General features: G+C 37.4%; 1 protein-coding gene across 9 annotated transcripts in view; it reads right to left on the bottom strand.

The window, feature by feature from the left end:
* The window catches only part of LOC127030419 (sodium channel protein type 3 subunit alpha), a 126467-nt gene that overhangs the window by 63727 nt on the left and 36177 nt on the right, over positions 1–26563 (bottom strand). For 8 of the 9 annotated variants that reach the window (XM_050916879.1, XM_050916871.1, XM_050916875.1 and 5 more), the window contains 10 exons: positions 25424–25552; positions 24623–24714; positions 23481–23753; positions 23152–23215; positions 20459–20600; positions 18411–18617; positions 14281–14580; positions 7389–7736; positions 4922–5054; positions 1610–1848 (listed from right to left, as the gene is read on the bottom strand). In XM_050916879.1, coding sequence (XP_050772836.1) covers positions 1610–1848; positions 4922–5054; positions 7389–7736; positions 14281–14580; positions 18411–18617; positions 20459–20600; positions 23152–23215; positions 23481–23753; positions 24623–24714; positions 25424–25552 — 1927 coding nt within the window. Of the gene's footprint in view, positions 1–1609; positions 1849–4921; positions 5055–7388; positions 7737–14280; positions 14581–18410; positions 18618–20458; positions 20601–23151; positions 23216–23480; positions 23754–24622; positions 24715–24810; positions 24903–25423; positions 25553–26563 lie in introns of all 9 variants that reach the window. The other variant, XM_050916872.1, reaches the window with a different exon arrangement.

The raw sequence follows: 26563 nt of genomic DNA, 5'->3' as shown, positions 1-26563 counted from the left end.
AAAGAATTTTTGCAATTAAGCATGAAAATGGCAAGTGGAATGAATGAGACAGTATATATATCTATATCTATATCTATAGATATGTATACAGAGAGAGTTGGCAAGTCTTACTATCCAGAAAGGCATGTGTGCATAGCCCCAGGCCTATGGGTGAGGTTTTAACAGAGTGTGTAGGTAAATATGTAAAACTGACACAACACTTCTGCACAAACAACTGTTAAATGTACTTAACTATTCTTTAAAGTGGGATTTGTTCAATACAGTATTAGTATCAATGCTATAATACCATACCACATTTCATCTGGATTACAAAAATGACAGCACTAGAACTCATAGGAATTTTTTTTTGATGGAAAATGCCATTTTTGTCTAAATCAGAACATTTAGGAAAATGTGTTTACTTTTATGAACATTTGCACACAAATTTCCATTTTGAGATTTCTGAAAATGTTTCAGAATTCCAAAATTTTATGTTAAATGTTTTTCATTTTTATTTTTTTAATACTATTTCATATTATGTCAGCACCATGACTGCTACTGACAATGCACAAAAGAATGGTGGAAATATTCTATTCTATTGTTTATTTTTATTTTATTTTAAACATCATTAAGGGCAGCTGCTAGTTAGTACTGATTGGAGTGACTCTTTGATGTAGAAAAGATAAAATGTTTCATCACTAGTAAGTAGAAGGTGCCCTAAATGATTTTGAAAATAAAAAAATAGAGTATTTCATGATTATGTCATTTTATGACATGTCACTTAGCACACAATGTTATGAAATAATGTAAAAATAATATAAAAATTGGAAAAGAGAGAATAAAATAACATTCTAAATAAAATGTCAGAATTTCAAAATAAGATTTTTCTAAAATTGATTTTTTTTCTTGGATATTCCAGTTCACGAGAAATTTAAAAAATATTTGTTTTTTGTTCTCAAATTCCAAGTTTCAAATTCCAGCTTTAAATGGCACTCAGTTTTTCTAGTGATATTGTTGGTAAATTTACAAACACTTGAGCACTTTCTGATACGCAATAAAATATAACCTGCTAGTTTGGTGAGTATTTTTCCAGTACCTAAAGTGGCACTGGCCATGTTAGTCGCAAGAGGAATGCCATTCCAGTATTACTACTTTCATATAAAAGTAACTGAAGACAATTCAAAGAGCTATTCTGATAGCAGAATATTTTATTAGATTTCTGACATTAAAAATATTTTCTATGCAAAGAGTGTCAGCACCAATGGGAGAGAATTAAATCATCATCTAGCAGCTAAAAAAGACAAAATCTAAGATAGGCTTCAAAGAATCTGCCAAGCAATTTACCTAAACTGAAGATTATTCTGTCAAACAATATTCAATGATTTCATTACAACTCAAGATTATGGGCCTGATCATGCTCCTATAAAAATCAGGTGCAACGCTGGCCTCAGTGGAAGAGGCCATTCTTATCTGTGAGAGTCCAATGCACACTTTCTAACCTGCTTATAAAAGGCTGTCTAGAATGAAGTTAAAACAAGTTTTTATCTATCTAATGAATGCTATCATTCGTACACTTTCTTTTAGGAAAATTCATTTTTATCCCCTACATGCTACAGTAGAACCCACTTACCAGGTTTCCTACAGTAAGCACACTGCTGAACTGTTCTGTCATTGGGTAGTGTTCCATGGCCATAAACAATGTGTTTAGAACAATACAGATAGTAATAGCAAGATCAACAAATGGATCCATCACAACCAAATTGACTATATGTTTTACTTTTAACCATGGGCTCCAACAGTCCCAGATCAAGAAAGTGTTTGCAAATCTGTACCAGCATGGTGGACATTTTTGTCTGGATTCTTCAAGTTCTGGAAAAAAAATGTTTAACATTAACTTATAAAACCAACAATTTTCCTAACAGAGCCACTAGAAGTTCTTAGTTTAAAATAAAAAAAATATCCCAAAGGATTATGTGCAGCTAAAATATACTATATGAAAGAATTAGTCATATGCAATTTGTACACTAAACACACACATTTCCAAATGAGCATTTATATCTTTAATAATACTGCTGCTTTCACATTAGCTGTGTAGTACACAATTTTCTCAACTAAAAACTTATTCATTATTACTATAAACAATACTGAACCACTACTTTCACATACTGCAATGTGGGGGATACTCTCATTCTTTACTCAAATCAGTAGCAGATTATGGTTTTGTGGGGCCCTGGACCAGAGCAAGTAGGGGCCTGTCCCCACCCCTTCTGCCTTCAGTCCCGTCCCCGGCAAGCCCCAATACCCCAACCCCAGTTCCTGGCAGAAGCATCAGGCAGGCCGAGTGGGGCAAGCCCCTATGCCCCAACCCTGCTCCCCCGCAGGAGCTCCAGGCAGAGCAGGTTGGGGCACAGGGGCACCCTTTTTCTGGGGCCCCTCAATTGGCAAGGGCCCCTGGGCATGGGGCCTGTTGGCCCAGTGGCTAATCCACCACTGATTCAAATCACTGTCATTTTTTTTTAAAAAAAGCAACAACATGCAGTTTGTGGATTAAGAGAAACACAGCCCTTCCCCCACTCAGTTTTAATAGGATAAGTTGTCTTCTCATATACTTACAATAAATCTATCAATTCAGAAGCAGATCTTTTATGAAAGCCTGTGTCCTCTGTTGGGAATATTTGATTCCTATTTTTCCTTAAATTTGACATCTTCATAAAGGTCAGATTTCCAGAAGCCAAATTGCCTCTAAATAGTATTTGATTGCAAGGATGAACATCCAGTATGAGAAATCAGATGTTAATGGGATATTTGGGGATGGGACAGAAGGAAGATGGAGATATTCTGGTTTAAGTGAAAAGAAGTTAGCCTAGTGAAAAGTACCCCACTCCCCTTTTCACTCCTTCCCCCAAAAAATGTCATGGCACTGTTTAGTAGAAGTTGAGTCTGAGTGTGTGCATTGCAAAGGTCATCAGTAAGTGGTGAGCAATTTCCAAAATTCTATATAAATATTAATAGTGAAGATCTTCCTGCAGTAAGATAGAACAGGTTGGTTGGGTAGAATAACCAAATTTCTGAATGTTTAGCTAGTCAGAATGCTGATGGGGGAGGATTATTCTCACACTCTGCTCTGGTTCCTGACTTTGGCTTTGAACTTTGGTTCCATCTCCTGGCTCCTGACCCTTGGCTCTGGCCTCTTACTGACCCTGGGCTGCAATTCCTGGTTACTGATACCTACTCTAACCACTAGCCCCAAACGACCACATCTCGGTCACTGACAGTGATCCTGAACTGGGATAGAAAATGGGCTTTCAGAGAGAATGACTGGGAGGACAAGGAAGACAGAGTTTCCCTAGCCATATTCCAGAGGCTGAAAAACCACAGCCTTTGAGGCTACAAGGGAGCTATCAGGATGGCATAAGCACAAAACTATCTGATTTTTCTGCCTGTCCTTGCTAGTAAAGGAAGAGGGAGAGAACAGTAAATAGTGAGAATCTTCTTCGGCTGAAGGAAGAGGTGACAGAAGAGCTCCCATAGGTGAGAGCAGAACTTGCCCAGAATTTTGCATAATAGGAAGCAAACAGGCCCATCTACACATAGTGCTTCATTTAGAGACATTGGCAAATTTGCACTAACTTCTTGTATTAATCAGTCAAATTTGTATGGACTCAACTGACATCAAATCTAGTAGAAAGGAAGACTCTATTGTGATCTGAGATTTGTAAAAATTCATTGGAAGTATTTTTCAAGAGGGTAGGTAATGTACACCTTCATCTCTGATTATAACTAAGCTTGGATTGATTTGAGAGCAATGAGAAAGTGACTTAGGAACTCATTTTAAAAAATGTGTTGAAATTTTGACTTTTCACAAATGAATTTGAAGAGTACTTTGTAAATTTTGTTTATACATTTTCTTTAACTTTTAGGTAGAAGACAAAGGAAATTAAATAGGCTTTATCGGACTTTTTAGAATTGCTATTAAAAATTTTCCTACACATATTAATCAGTAACACTGTGCCAAAAGGTATCATGATAGATTTTTAGAGCAAGTCAAAATGTTATGTTATTTGAATGAAGTTCCAGTATATTTAGTTATCATGTTTCTTTCTAGTTTTTGTGAATAAATATTTTATAGAAGGAACTTGCAATATATGAGGTTTTTATACTTTTGCACAAAATGTTATTTATATTTTTGTCTGTACCCCTCTAGTGTAAATCAAGAGAAGCAGTGGATGTATAGAGTTGGAGGGAGCCAATTTTATTATGTTTTTTTAATCAAAAGACATTGATTGTTGGTCACTTTCCGTACTTGTCTGTCTGTCCTTGGACTTTAAAGTAAGGACTTTGGGTAAGGACCATGCATAGCACATCTCTGGGACTACCATAAACAAATTATTAATAAGTAATGATAGTTTCTGTGAAGGTTTGCTTTAATCTCCTATTGACCTGATGTTTTAGAAAGAAATCTCGTTCTGCGGTATCAGCTATATCTTTGGCCTCTACCAGTTCATTATAAATGCTACTATCATGGAATAGTCTTTCTCCTTTTACAGTTAAAAAAAAGAAGACATAATTAGTCATCTGCCCTTGGATGGCTGTTACCCTTCAGACCTGATCTCCCTTTCAGTGGCTGCACTAAGAGAAATTATCTTTCTTTCTCCTTACAGGGGAATATTAGCCTAACAGTGTTTATTTTATTTCTCCTACAATGTTCCAGACTGGAGCTAATATATAAAAATGTATAGATTAGGACTAACATCATAGGAGGTTTAGGGTAAATCAGGTAAATGATTAAGAACGTGTGCTGGAAATGTTCATTATGTACTCCAATGCCATACAGACTTCACCTGTCCAATTATACAATTACAAGTGAAATTGTGTACATCTTAAGTGCAGCAACTAACACAAATTCAGTGAAATGTGTATAAAAATGAAATTGGTCACATACCTTCCATTGTGTTTGTGAGTATGCTGGCTATACTCATTGCTCTTTGTCTTGCAGCAGAATCTTCCAACATTTCCATGGAAATTTGATAAGAACTCAATCTTCTTTTTCTTATTTCTGTTTCTGTAGTGGTGCCCTGCAAATGAAGCTGGTGAATCAAACCATTTTCAACAACTTATTAACAACACAATATACAAATCCTATCATGACTTTCAAGGAAAGTCTGCTATGAACAGCTTCTTATCCAATATATTAGACTTTCCTTACATACTGAAAGTTTCTGTCTCCACTAGGATTATCTTGGCTGTTTCCTAGATGTCTGGTGGGAATTTCAAACTGTTCAATAAGCAGTGAGCTAATTGGAAGTGGATATCACACAGTGTGATTAGATAGAGGAGAAGGAGGATTTTAGGTTCTAGCAGAGATTCTGGTTCTCTCATTGAAGGGATTGTTTGAGAAAGTACTTGCAAGATGACTCTCAATTTGGAGAGCAAATTGCCAAGCAGTGCTGGGAAGTTGGAGGCCAATGGTTAATTTAAATGAATGCTGTGAGTAAACTAAAATTTGCTGCCAGGTATCTTTTTGCTAAATGCTTATTAATCTCTTAAGAAATTAACCGCAGTTGTAGCCTATTACCCAAAGTTCCTGACAGATGTGCATATTTGCCAGTCATAAGGTGGCAATGGCAAAGAAACTAGTATTTAAAAGGGTAATATTGGTGCATGAAATACAGTAGTAAGGAATTAATGATGTTACAGTTATTAAATGTTGCATTCCCATCCCGCTAAGAAATCTCACAATTTCTATAAAAACATTTCTGATGATGGAAAAATCAAGCTATAATCATTGCTTTTTCATCCACCTAAATATCACTGTTTCATAAGGGTTGCAATAAATATGGAAATCACCACATATTTTCCTAGTCCATTCAAGTTTTTAAATGTTTAGGATATATAATATGATGACCTTGGACTTTTGCCTTCTGTTTTATATGATCTCAAGTTACCTTTATAAAGCAATAAATATTAAACTCTGATTTAAACATTCTTGAGCATGTGTATATTTTTTACAATTTTTTCTTCTCCTCTTGCTTGAGACATGATACAGTGGTCTGAACATAGGAGTGAGAGTCAGGAATTCGTGAATCCCGGTTCCTGCTCGCTCTCACCAAATCACTGTATGGCTCGGGCAAGTCACTTAGGGCAGTACATAGTGCAGTCTATCATATGGAGTGTAAATTCTAAAGCACAGCAGCATGTTACACACTAACTAGCCAGTGTAGACGTTCCTGGCGGTTCCTGAAAGTTCCCTAGTGTGTGTTAATGTAGTACTGGTTGAAATAGGATGACATTAATGTACAGTAGGGAACTTTTAATGTGCATCAGCAGAGTCCAGTTAGTGCACAACACGCTGGTGCACATGAGTATTTACCTCCTGTTCCCAATTGGTACAGACTAATGTACTGTGTAGACAAGCCCTTACTGTCTCTGCCTTAGTTCTACCACCTGTAAAATGAGGATAATAACTCTTGCTAACTTCACAAGGAGGTTGCAGTGATTAATTGGTTAATGTTTGTTTAGCATGAAGATAAAAAGCTCTGTACAAATGATAACAATTATCATTCCTGAAAAGGAGACTCGACATAAACAGGTTGAATCTCTTTTAGATGAAAAGATCTATCAAATATGCACAAGCACACATGTACCATCTGACAGTTTCCTTAGTTAATTTTTTGAATTTCTGGTCCAAAGACCTATGTCAAGATAGGAAATAAACATAGAAACAAAACAAGAAATATATGGTAATAGTGAAATTTAAATACTGCACTGTAATGAAGATGTTTGTGATTAAATTCAGTACTGTTAAAAGCTAGCCAGTGTAATTGACAATACATTTTGTATAATATTGTATATACCATCGTTGTTTGTAAATATTTAAACATCTCATTTGGGATTCCAGAATTTTACAACATCAGTTGAAATTAATGCAATTGGATGGGTGTATAATAAACACATTTCTCATTAATATTATGTACCTGGTCTTCCTCCCATTGAAGTTCTTGGCATTTTGCCATTGACTTTAATGGGAATAGGCTATCACCCCTTATCTTGTTAGTTCTATGTGTTTGCAAGTACTGTACTTTTACTTAGTTGTGGACTGAAGGAAATTTATCTATTTCAATCTGTTTTGTTGGGGCAAAACTTAGATCCAGATGAAAACATTCAATTAAGATATTTTTCTCTCCCTATCCTATATGCAGATCTCCCACTGAAGACAGTACATATAGGAACAGCAGAATATTTCAGTTCAGTTCTGCCATGTGAATCTGAAATTCCGCTGCCCCTTTACTGTGTTAAAAGAATTACAAGATATAGATGAATTTCCAGCTGTAGAAACACCTGCCTGAACTATTTCAAACTTGATTATATGACAGTGAAGTTACTATGATCAGTGGTTTGTCTATGATCACCTCTGGGAGAAGTTGTCCAGTAGGCGAAGTGAGAGCTGAAGGTCCTCCAACCAAAGAAACCACCCCATTGCAATCTACAGTGCTGTGCATCTTCCCATTTGGTGGAAGCGCTGGTACCATCCTGGATGATGTACTGGCTTCACTAATGTTACTGTTGCGTCTTTCACCATGTCTGTTTGGACCAAAGAAAGACTCTCTTCTGCTCTCGCTGTCTTCAAGAGTGCTGTGCTCATCATCAGCGAAGTCATTTTCTGATCCTATATCTTTTGCTCGACCTCTGAAGCTGAAAATGCTTGTTCTGCTGTTGCGCCTTGGGGAAAACAGGGAGCCACGAATACTCAGCAAAGACTGTAGGAAACCCCGCCCCCCCACAAAGAACAGCATTAGTAAATGAAACACTTTAAAATACAGTATCTTGTTTTCTCATGGTAAGTAGTTACCACGCTCTAGAGAGAGGCTATTTATTTGTTTTTAAGCACCAACAATGTGCTCACAGGGCCATGTTGTCTACTGGGCGGGGGATTGTTTTTGAAGTGTTATGAAGGGTGTAGTCAGAAAGAGGGAGGGGAATGAAGTCCAGCCACTGGCATCAGAGTGTCTGGTTGTGCGGGAGGGAAACAGGAAAGTTTAGCAGTTAGGAGCATTGGCAAGAAGAAAAGGGACTGAGGTTGTGTCCACCATTTTCTGGGTTCTGGGGAGAGGCATGCTTCCTACCTACACCCTGACTGTTTATGTGCTCTACTTTTTTCTGTCTCCAACAAGATTTCAGGGATATGGGGTCCTTGTACATTTTTATTTCCATTCCTTGTGGGAAACAGGGACTCTAAATCACAAGGCTCATTACTCACCGCATCTCACACTACTTTCCTGAGGGATGAGTGTTCTAATGATCAGTGCTAAAGTCACTCTGGATAAGCCTAGGCTGTACATCAGTCTGTAGTCTTCACCAGCAGGTCCCGTGTTGTGGGGGCCATGTAAGCAGCACTCTCAAACTACTACCCAGTGAAAAGTTTGGAGAAGACATGCTGGAAGCTGTATTGGCACACGCCCGCCCTCACTGTGCAGAGCCCTTGTAGACTGCATAGAGTTCCCAGAAGGCTACCACTTATGCATTACAGTTCTAAAGGTGGGTTTTGCATATAGTTGAAATTACTTTTAATAAAATTCTAGGGCCAAGATTCTAATTCTGCCCTTAAATGGGAATGTGGCACTTGGAAGGAGCTTGCATGAGTGTCCCAGGCAGCATTTGCCTCAAAGCAAGTACACAGAGATCAGCAGAGACCAGTTACCTGAAGATGACCTTTTACCACTGAGAAAAAGAAAATCAATCTTTGTTGGTAATTCCTCTGTTTAATTACAGTACAAGAAACTGCTTCATAGAACCTTTGTCTTCCTTTCTGCATATTTCATTAGCAGCATTCATGAATAAATAAAACTACTAACAGTCCTGGAGAAAACAAACCCTGCATTAAGCTTTCTTCAAGCTTCCCTTTTTACCGGTCTTCATGTCTTGGTATATTAAGTCTCAATTCAGACACTATTTTTTCAGGAAAAAATGAGTATTTACATGCATAAAATAATAGTATTTACATTCAGATTTCATTGTGAGTGCAAGAAAGAATATGAAAAGCAGAGGCTACTTTTTAAAAATATTTATCCCTACATCTGTACTAAGAACCTGAGCACAAAATACTGTTGGAAATACATATATCTTATATGGGGGTCTGGTAGCACTGCCTTTTATTAAGGCTACCCAACACTTCCAGTTATAAGACCCAGACTTATAACTTTGCCAGACTTTAACCATTTGGACTGAAAATTTCCATGCCAGCTATCTGCCTCAGTCTAAATGTTTTTGGAAAATTCCGCTTAAAGTTGCAGAGCCATTTCTAAGAATGAGGCTAAGGAAATATGTTGTTTTGCCCATGTTAAAAAATTCTGAAAAGCTATAGTGTCACCCCCCACCCCCTTGCCTCCACTTTGGGGCACAGACTTAAACTTTGGCATGGGGGTGGTCTTTGTTCCAAGGATGTTTCTTTTGCTATCCCCATGAAAATCTGCCCAAATCTGGTAACATCATAAGCCCTTGAAAAATCACGTCACACATCTCAGTAGAGACTTTTTAGGTTTTAGCAGCTAAATTCCCTGAAGATTCTGTCTACCTGGAGAATGTTCCAGCCTGGAGCTAAGCAGGACTTTCCCTGCAATGGAAGCTCTGGAAGCTGTGGGCTATGCTGGGTTCACTTGAACTGGCACTTGAATTGAAAGCAGGGAAGCTCTGTGCTGGGCTCTCAATGCTTTCCCTGCTGTGTTCAGGAGGAGGAAGCTGATAGATTCAAATGTGATGAAGACAAGAGCCAGACCTGCAGAGAACTTGGAAGAAATTGATTGGGACAAGGAGCCTGGGGTGGAAACTAGGAACAGAGGTTGATGGAGGTGGGATCTGGAAGGTGAGAAGAGGGTAAATGCAAATGGAAGTTGGGGTGGGCAGGAGACTGGGATTGGCTGGGTAAAATGGTTAGGATTCAGTGGTGGGGAGGGAATGTTGAAGGCGGGGGAACTGGGAGCCCAGGGGTTGGGGAGATGACTGAGATTGTCTGAGGAGCCAGGTGGGGAGACTGCAGCTATCTGGGCAAGGAGACTGGAACTGGAATAGGTAGACTGATCTGAGAAGCCCCTGCTGAATGACCCATGAGGTTTCAATATGATGCCAAATGATGGAATTTCTGTTTTTTCTGTTTGCTTTTTAAAAAAACAAGTAAATGACACACAAACTACATTAGAAGAACAATATTAAGGTTGTAAAGTCAAGCACTCAAAAAGTAGGAAATGCCAGAATTAAGGTTGTCTGTATGACCTTCATTCAGCCCCCCTGAGTGTGTGCATTAAGATACAATTGTTACTTACACATTCATATTCTATTTTTGTCACAGGACTTTATCAACATTCAGTTAATAGAATGGATGGTGCTCACTTAAGTGAGCAGCTATTCTGTTTTTTCCTTGTTCAGAGTGTGGCTCCATGCGTATTTACTGCGTGCTATTCAAACCCTACCGTGAAGACAGAATTATTAATTTCCTCATGGGCTTTTCTGTGGCATTCATCACTGTAATATATCCAAGTACTACACAAATGGTTATGAATTTATTTCACAAAACTCCTGTGAGATGAGGGATTGAAATCATTCCCATTTTACAGATGGGGAATTGAAACACAGAGTGACTGAGGTCAAAATTGTCCATAAATTTTGGTGTCCAATTTGAGACTTCTAGGACCTGATTTTCAGAGTATTTATTATACATAGTGCTTTATATGTTCAACACATATCTCCCATTCACTTCATTTGCAGCTGGGAGTGCTCAGCACTTCTTCAAATGAGACCTGAAGGTTTCTAGTCAGACACCCAGAAATTAGCAATGCACAGTTAGTGACAACCCATTAAAAGTTTGCTTTAAGTAACATAATGTATCCTTATCACATAGCAACTCTGTGGCAAAGGCAGGGATAGAATCCAATTCCTCAGGGCAGCATTCAGCTGCCTACCCCAGGAGATCCTGCCTCATTCACTACACACCTTTCACCTCCTGCAACATATGAAGCACATATCCTACAGACAACAGTCTCCTTCACTACCTAACCCTGAATCATGCCCAAAGAAGATCCATCCTGTGCATTGAATGAAGCAGGGGTCCTGTGGAAAAAACAGTATGTGGTCATGTAATTGTATCATAATGCACATACACAAAGAAGTTGGTGTATTTCTGGCATTTACTAACTTTTGAGAGCTTGACATTGCAAATGCTCTTAGAACATTGTTTTTGTGTGTAATTGTATATATATAACTTTTTTCCTGCATTGCATCCACTAAAAATGGTTTTCATTTCCATATGTTTTTAAGGTATGCCAAACTTTTGTGACTATTATGTGTGTGTGTCCCTTTTTAGGAAGTTATAGCAATCAGATAGAGGTGCCCTCTTTGACTAATTTTGATCTTTTTTGGCAATAAATTATATTTAATTTTGTATTTTTCATAACTTAATTACACATCATTTATATTCTGCAGTTATACCTTAGTACTCTGTATAGTTACATATACACCAAAATGAATTGTTACAGTTATTTACTTGGTGGCACTGTAATTTGTTTGATAAATAGTATAACAAAGACTACAGTACATTCATCTTTAATTTAAGTTATACTACTCAAAACCTGAGAATCAATTTTTGTAATAATTTCTAAGGCCTAACTCTGCAATCCTTCCATATGCTGGACTCCCATTGATTTTGAGCCCTAGGTTGAGCCCTAAGAGAGTAACTCCAGAGGGAAAAGTGCACAGTCAGTTTGAAAGAGCTGTGTGCTTCTCAGACACACATGCTCAAAAGACACATTCATAAGAAATAGACCCCTCACTCCAAATCTGTAGCAGTTGCTGTGCATGCAGGGCGACACATGGGATACAGGAGCTAATCCAGCTCCCACTGAAATGAATGGAGACCTCCCCAGTGGAGCTGGAGCAGATCCATGGTGAATAGGGTTTGAGAGGAGATCTGTGGATAAAGATTGCTGCTCCCTACTCATATGCACACACATGGAGTCTTGAGCCAGTGGATCAGAGCAGCACACAGACCTATTCGCCATGTTTTCTCTGACCTTTCAGTCTGTTTATCATGTTAACCATTGCTACTCACACTATAATGGACAATCACTAGGGAGTTCTCTGTGTGGCACGAGGCGCAGAGTCTTTCCAACACAGACTCTTCCCATCTCCCTTCATTGCACAACAGACAGATGGCATTTCCATTGCATTTTGGCCATTCCCTGGATATGTAGAGGGGCAAGATTTGTCTCAAAGTATTGATACTGATTCACAAAAAGGAACCAGGTTAGCTAGTTAAATTGGTGATTTGATACTCTTTAGATCACTAGCTCCCTTAATAAGTTCAGTGGTGAAAAGTTTTACTTTAGGTGGTTGTTCTTCTAGCTACTTTATCCCTGCTTGTGTAAGTCGTGGCCAGTTAAGAAAAGCCATTTCCCTGTATCTTTCCCTTATTTAATCTGAAACCTAAAACGTACAATGTTGGTTTCTATATGATGAGTTTTATTTTTTCATTTTACATGAAGAATTATCATTTAATTCAGTGTTATGGAAAGTATTTAAAGAGCCTTGAGATTCTTAAGTTTGCTAAGGTTCTATAGTAGTTTCTTAGCTCTTGCTGATGCAGGACTTGGTGGTAAAAGGCAAGAAGGCTTTCAGAGAGGTTAAGAAAATATGATGGAATAGTCCATGCCAATGATACTTTACTGTTAGATAATAAATCCACATTGAGTATTTCCCATACGATCTCTGTCCTGTAAGCAAACAAGAATGTTGCAGGGCATGGGGTTAACTATGGGAGGGCTTGTGATTTAGTATATAGAGCTCAGGACTAGGCTTCAGAAGTTTATGGTTCACACTGACCCTTCTGTGTGACTTAAGCAAGTCATTTAGTATCCCCATCTGTGAAACAGGGATGATAACAGGTATCGAACTTGGATGGATACTGTCAAGCTTAATTCATGACTATAAAGCCCTTTAAGCTCCTTAGATGAAAGGCATTATATGGGCCTGATCCAAAGCCCATTGCAATGAATGGTAAGACACTCATTGACTGTAATGGGCTTTGGATCAGACCCAAAATACTTAAGTTCAAAGTACTATTATTATATCAAATCAAAGTATAGCTACCCAAGAATTTTTATCTCTAGACATTAAATGGGCACCTAAATGCATACAGATTCTGGGATTTTGAATTGAGTTATATAAGCAAAGTTATCCTAGTGTGATAGAAGGGATATCTTGACTTAGGACATGTCTACATAGGGAAGTTAGTGTGAAGCAAGCCAAGGGGTAAATCTACAGCACACTAGTTTGACACTAGTGTGAACCCTGCTACAGCACACCAAGTCTGTAGTGCGCTTTGACATCCTACTGTTTCAAACATCAGAGCACGCTATTGAACTTTTAGTGTGCTGTAGCAGGATCCACAGTGTGAGTTAGTGGATGTCAAGGTAGTGGGCTATAGATTCACATCCTGGCTTGCCATCCGCTAACTTGCCGTGAAGAGAAGCCCTTACTGTGGTGGAATATAATGATGCTCTCATTTAAAATGAATTAATTTCAGTATGTCTAAATTACTTATTGGTATAAGCTTAAATACCAGGGGTCCCATTCTTATTATTTTGGAAACTCAGAAATATTTTTCTCATTTGTCACCATTTAAAAATGCATCTTAAGAAGTGAGGTTTTTTACCCATGAAAACTTATGCCCAAATAAATCTATTAGTCTTTAAGGTGCCACCGAACTCCTTGTTGTTTTTGTGGATACAGACTAACATGGCTACCCCGACATTTAAAAATGGGTTCAGTAACACAAACAACAAAAGTTAAGGGTGGTTTTGTATTCCTAGAATGCAGAGAATACATGGGGATGTTGTCTCCTACAAAGGTTTTATTGTTTTGGGCTTGAGATGATTTAGGAGTGGACAACCAATGAGTGACTTATGTATGTTTCCCTGAGTTCCAATCAAAACCTTTTTAACACTCCACATCATCAAGTGGTCTGTGTATGCAAGATATTTTATGGAAATACATTTTTAGAAGTGTTTTAGCAAAGTTTTGGGTAAGTAAGCCCATGTTAGATAATTTAACAGAAACATCCAGCTAACTGTTTGAAACACTGCTGACTATAATAATTACCAAAACTAAGTTCATACAGAAGCTCTTTTCCCCACGTTTTCCTTTTCTACTCTCTTCATATAGTCATAGTCTTCTACCTGTAACATTGCTGGAATTTCCATGATAAACGGATCATGGTAGTAGAAAAACATAGATTATTTAGTAAGAGGACTTTACCTGGTGGGGGGAAGTGAACCTCTTTTCATATGTCAGTCGATTTGCTTCCATCGAGAATCGGAAACTTTTCCTTCTGATACTGTCCTCTGATTCAGATTTGGGGAACTGTTCAACATCTCCCTTGTCCTCTGCTTCAGACAGTTCCTTCTGTCTTCTTTTCTTCCTTCTGTTTCTCCTTTCTTTAGCACTCTTTGAGCTCAACTTCGATGCTTCTGAGGAACTTTCCAAGAGCTCCCCTAGTCCCCCTACTCCACTCAAATCTTTTGACGCAACAGACGCTGCTGCTACTGCCACTGTTGCCTGTTGGTTTACAAGGTGTGGTATTTTTAGAATGTAGATAGCTAACAATTGTATATACTTGTACTGATTTCTATTATTATCAGTATAATCAGTTGCAATTTGTGAGCAACTTTTCAGTTGGGCAAACATTCTCAAAAAAATAAATTCAAGACAATTTTGTTTAGAGAAATATTTAGTTCTCTATTATATAGATCATAATTTAAGTAGTACCATAACAGCACAGCTCCCCAAAGACAAAGGTATAGTACATTAGCTCAAAATCAAAGTAGTACGAGAAATCATTAGCATTGCATCCTCCATGCACTTCAGATCTATGTGCTTATCCATCTCTCATGAGAAAGGTAATACATCCTACTCCAGAACAACTCAGCTGGTCCCCTCTGCCTGTTCACAGTGAGAACTACTGGTTGTTCTTTCTGTATGGAGATATGTAACTTGTACCATGTGACTTGATCCATTAGAATAGATAGGGGGACTGATTGACTTAACCATCAGGGCGAAGAGACATTTAGGGCAGATCCAGGACCTTTTCCTGGGGGTGACTGTAAACTATTCTGAAATGCTGCGGTGGAGGATATGTTGGGGAAGCTGCCAGGCCTCCACAGGTTGACAAGGTCAGAAGATGTGTGACTCCAGAAATGGCTAATTTTGTGTGTGAATAGGGGGATCAGTAATTACCCACCAAAATAACATCATATTTGGTACCACAGTTATTCAGGGTAGATGTGGTGTAGACAGGGGAATGGCTATATTTTTGGCTGATGTTAGAGAGGGAATTGTTAAACTATCTGAGAACCTGGCTTCAGGTGGGTGGGAGGCAGCCAAGCTGTTTGCTGGCTTTTCCTTGTGGCATGTCTTCAGTGTAAGTACTCGTTTGATAGGGGAGCTGGTTCCCTGATAAACTGTTATTAAAAGCAGAATTAAGGGAAGGCATCCCCAGAGAAGCTGGGCAATGGGGTTGTGGCTCCTAATGTACACCTAATGTGGTGTAGCAAGGAGAAAATCCACTTTCCCAGCCCATTTACCTTCACACAAGAGAAGGACTTTGGAGTCCTAGCCATCAGCTTGGATCAGATGCCGTGGGGTTGGGGGGACTGATGACATCCCTCAAACCGTTGGAAAGGAGTGATGATCCATGCTATATGAGTTGTTGCTGGATAGTTCCCAATGAGTATGTTAATAAAGTTGTGGCCTAAATAAACCATATCTGTTGCATCTTGTCTTTCTTCCTGCGTGTTTGGGACAAAAGTTCTACATCCTGCTCTAAAAGAACTCAGCTGGTTCTTTGTGGTTATTCATAGTGAGGATTAATTGTTGTTCTTTTTATATGGGGTTAGGAAACTCACAATATATAATCTGATCCATTAGAATAGGTTAAAATTAACTAATTTATATCTTCATTAATGTTTGCAGAGTACGTAATGTTAAAAATAATCTCAAGCAGATAGTTTAGCGAGAAGAACGTAACAGCCAAAATGTTGTCACAAAGGTTTAAGATTATCCCACTCAATGGACTACAATAAGAATGTGGGGCCAGATTCTTGGTTCCCCATCTGGCTGCTTTTTTGCTCTTCAGGAAGTAGAATGTTTCACTAACAAGGCAGATGGGGATGCTCCTGACACAGGGAAATCCCCAGGCGGTATAAAGATGATATAAGGTTCTATGCCACTTGCTCTTATCCTCTTCCTCAACCCCAGAATAAAGAGGGGTCAGAGACAAGAAGGGAATGCGGCCAGAATCCCTTGAGCTTTGGTGATACCCAGGTGGTGCCTACCAGACCATTCCAGTTTTTGCAACATTGAACAAGCTGATGGTTGCTTTAAGTTTTGTTTGGGAATGAATTAATCATTGAAGGAGTGAAAATGCGACTTTCTACCCTTTTCCACCTCCAGCTCTGCACTGATCACAACTCAGTTGGACCCAGTGACCTGCCCTGTAATGGGTGCACCCTTCCCACTTTCTCATACACACAAAGAAACATGGTAACATCACTGCTATTCTCAGATTACTCCACTGACTCCCCATTTATTTAAACAATAATTTTGCATAGACTTTATTCAGCTTTTGTTTCTCTCTGTTCCCCTCTCTCCTTGCTCATCTAGCATCAGTCTCTGTTGCTTCATGCAAATGCACAAGTACAGTGGCAGCTGTCTGGAATAGCCTCCAGATATCCTTAAATGTAATTAATCTCCGTTAGCTTCAGATATTGCCTGAAACCTTATCTTATCCCCCCACTTGCCTATAGAGCTTTGTTTTTAACTTTGTAATTGCATTTTTAATATAATGTATGAAAAGTACTAGAGAAAGTAAAGTCTATATTAAATGTTAATACACATAATGGCTAAATTTTTGAATAATTCCATATCAATGACAATAAATATCAATACCAAATTTGAAAAAAGGATGTACCATTGCTAATATATATTTTTATTCTCTACAATTCTGCTCCTTTCTGAGTGATTTGAAGTGACAGTGTTTAATGGCTAAAATATATATATGCTAATGCAGATAGTGAAGAAATCTTTCTTTTCAAGTTAAAGATAGAGGAGCCTGATTATCCATTGCCTTGCACCTTATGGAGTCATTTATACCTGGTCAAAGTATGTGTAAAATAATACGAGTGTAAATGACTAGAGGATTCTGATTTGCTAGCATTTTATACCCATTTCGTACTTACATAAATGACTAGATTAAGTGCAAGGCAGTGGAAATGCAAGCCCAGAAATTAGATGTTGGGTTCACACATATAAAACCTTCTCAGACAATTTCTCTTTGGATAATAAACCCTCATACAAGAGGTGTATATTAAAAATTACATTTTCTTGTAACATTATTTACAATAAGACTGCTTTTCTCAGTAAACAAGATTGTTATAAGAGATTATCCAAAAAGTAATTCCACCCATCACCCCTTTATTACTTAAAGGATTTATATCCTTTTCTAAGGTCCTAATAGACTTCAGTGTGGTTACAACTAGGTATGTGCTTAAATACTTTGCTGGAACGAGGTCTATGAGAATATCCTACTACTAATACCTTTCCTTCAGTCTTTTTTTGTTCTGAATGTTTGAGAGGGATTATTAAATAGAGCAGCTCTGAACATTCTCTCGCAGACTGTAAACCAGAAGCAACTTCTTTTAATGCCACCCGACTTTTTCACAACTATTACGAGATCTGTAACCCCAGGATGTTATCAATATCATGCACTGTAATTCTCCATTATTTCTGTAACATTGTAATCACCAATCTTTTACCTGTAGAATCCTATGGTGAACTTAGGGCTTGTCTACATTACCTGCTGGATCGATGGGCAGTGATCGATCCAGCGAGGGTCAATTTATCGCGTCTAGTCTAGATGCGATAAATTGACCTCTGAGTGCTCTCCCGTCGACTCTGGTACTCCACCAGGGCGGGAAGGCACAGATGGAGTCGACAGGAGAGCATCAGCCATCGACTTACCGCAGTGAAGACACCGTGGTAAGTAGATTTAAGTATGTCATCTTCAACTACGTTATTCGTGTAGCTGAAGTTGTGTAACTTAGATCAATTCCCCTCCCCCCCCAGCGTAGATGAGGCCTTAGTAACAGTAGTTTACTGTGCCATGGATTTGTTTTGTTTTCTTGTTATTTTGTTGGTGAAATTATAAATTGTTGATTCATTTAATAAACTTGTTACTTTAGGTGATAAACAAGGCTTCTTGGTTTTCAGTTCACTGTTAAGTATATTAAATATTATTACACATACTAATTTCTGTGAGTACCTTATAATTTTAGGCAGAAGAATAAGGATGTGCAGAAACAGACAGAGTACATTTTCTTCACAAAAAATACCTGAGCTTCTTCTTGTTGTTTTTTTAGCTGTTCAAGCATCTGCTGAAATTCTGCCTCTTTCTGCTCTGCTTCTTCCAGTGTTGCTTGATTCTGTTCTTCATAGGCCATGGCAACCACAGCCAGGATCAAATTCACCAGATAGAAAGAGCCCAAAAAAATCACCAGAACAAAAAATATCATGTATGTTTTTCCAGCAGCTCGTAGCGTCTGGGGGAAAACAATTCCATATAAATGCATCATGTCACTGCTAGTCTGATAGTATGTTAGTGGTGCAATTCATGCTCTGATAAGTAGTAGTTTAAAGGGTTTTCTCACAACTAGGACTGTCAAGCAATTAAAAAAATTAATCACAATTAATTGCACAATTAATTGTGCTGCTAAACAATAATGGAATACCATTTATTTAATATTTTTGGATGTTTTCTACATTTTCAAACATATTGATTTCAATAACAACACAGAATACAAAGTGCACAGTGCTCATTTATATTTAGTTTTATTACAAATATTTGCACTGTAAAAAACCAAAGAAATAGTATTTCTTAATTCACCTCATAGTAGTGTAGTGCAACATCTTTATCATAAAAGTTGAACTTACAAATGTAGAATTTTATACAAAAAAAATTGGATTCAAAAATAAAACAATGTAAAACTTTAGAGCCTACAAGTCCACACAGTCCTATTCAGCCAATTACCCAGACAAACAAAGTTTGGTTACAATTTACAGGAGATAATGCCTACTTCTTGTTTACAATGTCAGCTGAAAGTGAGAACAGGTATTCGCATGGCACTGTTGTAGCCAGTATCACAAGATATTTTCATGCCAGATGTGCTAAAGATTCATATGTCCCTTCATGCGTCAACCACCATTTCAGAGGATGTGTCCATGCTGATGACAGGTTCTGCTCGATAACTATCCAAAGCAGAACAGACCAACGCATGTTCATTTTCATCATCTGAGTCAGATGTCACCAGCAGAAGGTTGAGTTTCTTTTTTGTGTTTCGGGTTCTGTAGTTTCCACATCGGAGTGTTGCTCTTTTAAGACTTCTGAAAGCATTCTCCTCACCTCATCCCTTTCAGATTTTGGATGGCACTTCAGATTCTTTAAACCTTGGGTCGAGTGCTCTAGCTATCTTTAGAAATCTCACACTGGTACCTTCTTTGCGTTTTGTTAAATCTGCTGTGAAAGTGTTCTTAAAACAAATATGTGCTGGGTCATCATCCGAGACTGCTATAACATGAAATATATGGCAGAATGCAGGTAAAACAGAACAGGAGACATACAATTCTCCCCCAAGGAGTTCAGTCAAAAATTTAATTAATGAATTACTTTTTTAACAAGCGTCATCAAGCATGTCCTCTCGTATGGTGGCCGAAGCATGAAGAGGCATACGAATATTTAGCATATCTGGCACGCAAATACTTTGCAACACAAGCTACAAAAGTGCCATGTGAATGCCTGTTCTCACTTTCAGGTGACATTGTAAATAAGAAGCTGGCAGCAGTATCTCCTGTAAATGTAAACAAATTTGTTTGTCTTAGCCATTGGCTGAACAAGAAGTAGGACTGAGTGGACTTGTAGGCTCTAAAGTTCTACACTGTTTTGTTTTTGAGTGAAGTTATATAAGAAAAAAAATCTGCATTTGTAAGTTACACTTTCACAATAAAGAGATTGTACTTCAGTACTTGTAGGAGGTCAATTGAAAAATACTATTTCTTTTGTTTATAATTTTTACAGTGCATATATTTGTAATCAAAATAATAATATAAAGTGAGCACTGTACTCTTTGTATTCTGGGTTGTAATAGAAATCAATATATTTGAAAATGTAGAAAAGCATCCAAAATATTTAATACATTGCAATTGGTATTCTATTGTTTAAAGTTCAATTAATCGCAATTAAAAAAAACTAATCACGATTAATTTTTTGTAACGGCGTGAGTTAACTGAAATAAATCGACAGCCCTAGTCACAACTGAATATGTCCATTCATACAATTTTACCATCTCAAATAATACTTAGCATTTGATTCACACAAGGTTCTTACCAATTGATAAAGATTTTCCCAGAAGTCCTGAGTCATCAGCCGAAAGAGTGACAAGAAAGCCCAGCTGAATGTGTCAAAGCTCGTGTAGCCATAGTTGGGATTTCTACCAGCTTTCACACATATATATCCTTCTGGACATTGACTATGTGAAGACAGAATATTAGGTGTTATAATTAACTTTCAGTCTACTCTGACTCTATGTTATGTTTCAGAACAAAATGCATTGTTTTCATTGGTCATATTATCTATTATTTTTGGACAGTTCTTTAGGAAACTCTTGTCAATTAAAATTTTGTTTTTTAAGACAATTCCAGAAGGTTCCCAAAAACCTAGCTAAGATAAAAATAAATGAAAAATGCCCTTTTAGTTTGTATTTTGTTGCTAAGTAGCACTTGCTTGTTTTCCTTGATGAAAACCCATCAAACTATTTAGTTCAGAATTTCAACAGCCACATTTTCCAACAATAATCTCCAATCCAAACTAGTAATTGCCAGGCAAAAAATACTTGCTCAAATGGAGGTTGTAAATAAAGCTGAGTGAATAACTGATTTTTTGGTTCACTGGCAGATCTGGGAAAAAAAAACTGATTTGGGTCAAACCAAATCTAAAAACTGTAAATTGAAAAAAAATCTGTTTCTGGTTGAATGAAACATGGGGTTGGACACAGACATTTAGGCCAGTGGCACTCATGTGGGTTGTGAGAGACCCAGGTTGAATTCCCCAACCTGCCTGTTATGTAAAAGTAATTTGAACTTCAGTCTCCCACATCACAGGGAGAGTGCCTTAGCCCCTGTGCTATAGGTTAGTCTAAGGCAAGGCACTCTAAGTCTCTCTTGTTGGAGCTGTTCCATTTTGTATAAAGAATTAGGGTTGTCAGCTTTGTTTGGATGAATTCCTGGAGGTTTCATCACATGACATTACCTTTAATTAAAGATTAAATCTTTAATTCCTGGAGACTCCAGGAGAATCCTGGAGGATTGGTAACCCTATGAGGAATTCATTGGAGCAGCAGCTTGAACTTGGATCTCCCACATCATACGTGAATGCTCTAACCATCAGGCTATAGAGTCATTCTCATAGTCTTTCCAAGGCCTAATTATGAATGACTGAATTGCCACGATGAATGATAGTGTGTCAGAAAAACAGAATAAGGATGCAATATGGGGGATGCAAATTCATGTTCCTTTTTGCATCGCAAGCAAGTGCACTAACCACTGGTTAAAAGTTATAATGAAGGTCATAGCCTCAGCTTCCAGGTACAGGCCTCTATTATTTATTTATTTTGTTACTATTGTTATTATTGGCCAAAAATATTTGGCACATTCACAAATAGTTTCAGGTTGACCAAAACGGTAATTTCCAGTGAACAAATTATTTGTCTGAAAATTTTCACTCAGTTCTAGTTGTAAATATCCAGTAATTTAGAACATTAGACAAATGTGGCTTTAAGTCAGGAAGTCCACAGCTAAGATTAAGAAACAAATGTTTTCTATAAATTGTTTCACTCTACACATTTCGTTTCTGGAGCTTAACTGGCAAGTAAATCCCTTCAACTCTGCCAATTTGATTGGCAAAGTTGGCCACTCTGCAAGATCTATTTAGAACCCAGTAAATTGCTGAGACCTTGTGGCGTTTTCAAAGGTTCAAATACTTGTATAAAACAACTGTTGAATTAACCAGCCAGACTTCCAAAAAAGTATTAAACTGTTCTAGCTCATGCTCAAGAAAAAAATTACAACTTCTAGGCCAATCTGGACCAACCTAGTTTGACTCTTAAGATTCAGCTGGAGAGTGGAGTGCAATATATCTGTTCTTCCTGAGGCAAATGCACAGGAAGAAACTGTGAGACACAGAGGGTGGAATAATTTACTACACCTTTTTTTATGATGTAGCTATTACACCCGTGTGTTCAGCCCAATCTGCTGGCTGGTGCATGCAGGCGCTTCTTTGTGAATGGTGAATAACAGGCAAACAACCTCTGCTGTCCCCTCAGCACCTTGCTCCATAATCCAAAAAGGTCTTAGGTGACTGCTTAAGAGATAAATTCTCCCCCTTATCTCCTTATGCAGTCAAGAAGGATCAAGATGCAGCAAACCCCTAGATGATGAATCACAAACTTTGTACAGAACTTGTTTTTTGGTAGACGTTCACACACAAAACCATTGCAGTAAAAAGAATTTTTGGGAAAGTTAAGCAGGAGACAGAATAAGGGTTGAAATGGAAGTAAGGTACATCCTTGAACTTTGCAGTCACCACTGTGCCTTAATTATACTAATAATTTTGTATTTTATCTTAATCATATTTTGTATTTTCTCCTTCTTGACTTTATTCTTCCCAGTTCACACCTTTCATTCAGTGTTACTTGTCTCTCAAAGGACTACAGCAAAGTGGATATTTTTATCATGCATATAACATCGCTTTTCAAGCAGGCAGGAACAAACGTTGATAGTGAGTATTTCATATTACCAGAGATTAGACTACCTTGACCAGAGCAGTTAAGTCAGTTCCTGTGGTAACTTAAGTCCAAAATTAATCATCTAATGTTAAATTACTACAAAAACTTTTCCAGCGTCACAAAATACGGAATCGTAAATGTTCTAGTTAAGTTAGACACCTGATTTTATTTTGGGTTTCATCTCCAATTACTGCATCCTGTTTAAAAGCATAACAGAGTATTTTTGAAAGTGTCTTACCCTGCATCAGAGCTATTACCACAAAGTAGGGCATCTCTTTGTCCTTCCAAAACGTAAAAATGAGCTGTTGAGAAATAATTTTTAAAAGTATCTGAATAAATGAAAAAAGTATTAAGTCAAAGTACAAATAAATATAATGTATAATCAAGTCAAAACTGTTCAGATGCTGAGTGCTCCCCAGTTTATGTAGGAACTGTTCTATTTATCATATCTGAATTACTTTTGACCACTGTATGTCATACCATATCAGTATACAAGAAAATATATCCCTTTCTGTATTTGCATCTGTTTTGTTGATCTTTTAGTCACAGTTTAATAGTAGTTCTTACTTTCATCCTCAATGTACTCCTTCCAGTTAAACGTGCTCACAGTTGTATTAACAAAGGTACCATTTATGTCCATTGTGCTATTCAAGTAGGAAGTAATGTTTACTTCAAAAGTGGAATTGTCTGGAGGCCACTGCAAGCATTTATGCCTCAAGTTGCCCATGAACAGCTGCAGCCCTATTAGTGCAAATACGCTCAGACAAAACACAGTCAGGATCATTACATCTGAGAGCTTCTTCACAGACTGAATTAGGGCTCCTACAATAGTCTTCAAGCCTACAAATGCAAAGGAATTCAAAGATGTATTAAGAAGTATCGCATGTGCTTCCTATACATTTAAGATTTCATGCAGAAGCCGAAAATAATATTTTTCTTATTTGTAAAAAAGTAAAGCTTCATGAACAGCCTCATAGCTTGTGAAGATGAATGAACAGAAAAAATTCTTGTTTATGTATATGCAGTGTATGTTCCAAATACACTTAATGCATTATTTTATTCACAAACAGGAAAGTTTATCAGTCGTGGGTTACCCAAATACATGAACAACATGTAAAGAAAAATCTTCCTTTTTTTTAAATTTTATTTTATTTATTTTTAATGTTCTACCATTGCTTCCATTCCAAACCATTATTAAATAGGAATCCATAGCAATATGTAAAACTAGAGTTGAGAGAATTCAAATTTCCAAAGGTAATTACTGCAATTCCCACATGCAGTGCCCATGCTAATTTTTTTACAAATCAAGCTCCCTTTTTCTCTGTTTGGCTATCAGTTTTTAAAACTGATTTCTTTTTCCAGTGATTGCCATAAATGGTAACATTCAAATCAATAAGAAAGCCACAGCACTAAACCTTTGACAATGTGAAAGAGAAAACTTGTCATAATAAAATGCAAAAGAACAAAGTGTCCCAACAATCCACAGACTATATATTTTGTAGATATATCATGCAAGAATTTGTTAAACTCAAAGGCTGATTTTGCAAAGAAAAAAGCTAATGTTAAAAAGGGAAAGAATCATATTGCTGTCTGATGATTTCTGACTTTTTAAATAATATGAGTGGTGAGTACAGAGGCTTATATTAAAAAGAAGTAAATTCAGCTTCAATGGAACTAAAGTCAGCCTCAGGGTTTAACCTAGCTCTCACCTGGAATGACTGATATTGTTTTCAATGCTCGGAGAACTCTGAATGTTCTCAACGCTGAGACATTGCCCAGGTCCACAAACTCTGTCACATATCTGTAATAGGGGAGTTCACACACAAACACAATGACAGCACACAGATAACAGTTGGAGATACAAGGGGCCTAACACCTTACACCAATTACTTCTTACCTGGGATTACAGAAATAGTTTTCAAAGCTCTCAATACTCTGAAAGTTCGAAGAGCTGAAACATTGCCTAGGTTTACAAATTCTGTTACATACCTGTAGGATTAAATCACAGTTATTCAGAATTTAGGCAGTGTTTTTGCTACTTACTTGGGTCTTTCATCAAGACCTCTATGGTGATTTTAGCAAATAAATTAAGTCAGCAATTTACCTTTCTCTGTAGTTCATCTTGCTTTATTACACGCTTATTGTCATCAAGTACATTTAAATTTCATTGAAGTGAAACTCACTAATTTTATATTTGAAAAGCTAATAAAGCTAAATCAGTTTAGTGATGATAGTACGGTGGCATGAAGTCAAAGGAATGGCTTCCATTCTGGTGAGCAGAAAGAATGTAGGACATGAAATTAGTGTCCCTTAGTGACTGACATGCCATGCTGGCTCCTGCATTATTTTACATTCAACTATGAACGCTAAAATGAGTGATACATACAATAACTAAACATTACTAGCTGGAGGAATTCTATACATTTAAATCAGAGCATGTTTGATAATATGCTATTTGCTGCCACTAATTTCATGCCGTCATAAGTTTAAAAAATGGTTAAACCACTTACGCCATCAAAATGACACTGAAGTCAAGCCAATTCCATGGGTCACGAAGGAAAGTAAAACCTTCTAAACAGAAGCCCCTTGCAAGAATTTTTATAAGCGATTCAAAGGTATAAATTCCAGTGAACGTGTACCTGAGGAAAAGTATCGAAGCAAGAATTACAGACACATGGTCTTGGTATGTCTGTTGCTATATACAGTATCATTTTTGCAACAGGTTTATATTTTCCATAATGAAAAAAACAAGAACACTCTTTTGAATTGAATGGAGAAACCTATAAATTTCATGTGTCTACAAAGTTATATGAAGGCAATAATTGTAAAGTAAATGAAATTACACTTTGAAGTGTACATCTTGTGCTGATTTTCTACAGGCTTGATTAAGCCTCCAGTTTGTGCCCACATTTTTACACCTGCAAATAATTACAGGCACAAATATTTATAGGTACATTTCCTAGCACTTACATGGTTGGTTACCTGTTTGCCTTCATAAATCATGTAGGTAAATGTCTATGTACTATAAAAGGTGCACAGAATTGTTTGCGGTTTCAAAATCAGAGCCATCCTCTGAATAACTGGTCCTATAACTTACTATATTAATCACTATAGTATATATACATTTCATAAATAAGTAGAATTTTATCATAATAAAGAATGCCTATAACTTTTACTGTTCAAGAACAGTCTGAGACCATATTACCATAAAAGGGATGTGATTTAGTTCATGGATCTCCTCAGTGAAGGAGACACAAGATCATGTATTGTGTGGAGGCCCTTCTGCTCTGTTGTCAGGCTCCAAACAGCCACAAAGACCATGGCTTCTGATGGATTTGTCCTTCTAGGGATCCCCTACTACATCTGTCTCTGGAAGTCCCCAAATGGGAATTCCACAGTGTGGTGAGACCAGCCAACATGAATCAGTACAGAGATTAATGGGGAGTGAGGAAGGAACTGAAAGTGATTAAAACCTTATTTAGAGTGTAATAATATATTTTAAAATAATAATACATAGCTGTATTTTTGTTAGCATAATTGGATTAAATTCTGTCTACACAACCATGAGCTTGTGCAGCAAAGAGAAGCAGAAATGCTTCCTGGTATCTTCACTTCACTAGGAGTCCTGCTAGCACAGGGCAGCATTCCAA

This window comes from Gopherus flavomarginatus, chromosome 10 (assembly GCF_025201925.1).
Source record: "Gopherus flavomarginatus isolate rGopFla2 chromosome 10, rGopFla2.mat.asm, whole genome shotgun sequence".
Classification (NCBI taxonomy): domain Eukaryota; kingdom Metazoa; phylum Chordata; order Testudines; family Testudinidae; genus Gopherus; species Gopherus flavomarginatus.
The sequence above is the reverse complement of the archived record's forward strand: the minus strand, read 5'-3'. Positions and strand labels throughout refer to the sequence as shown.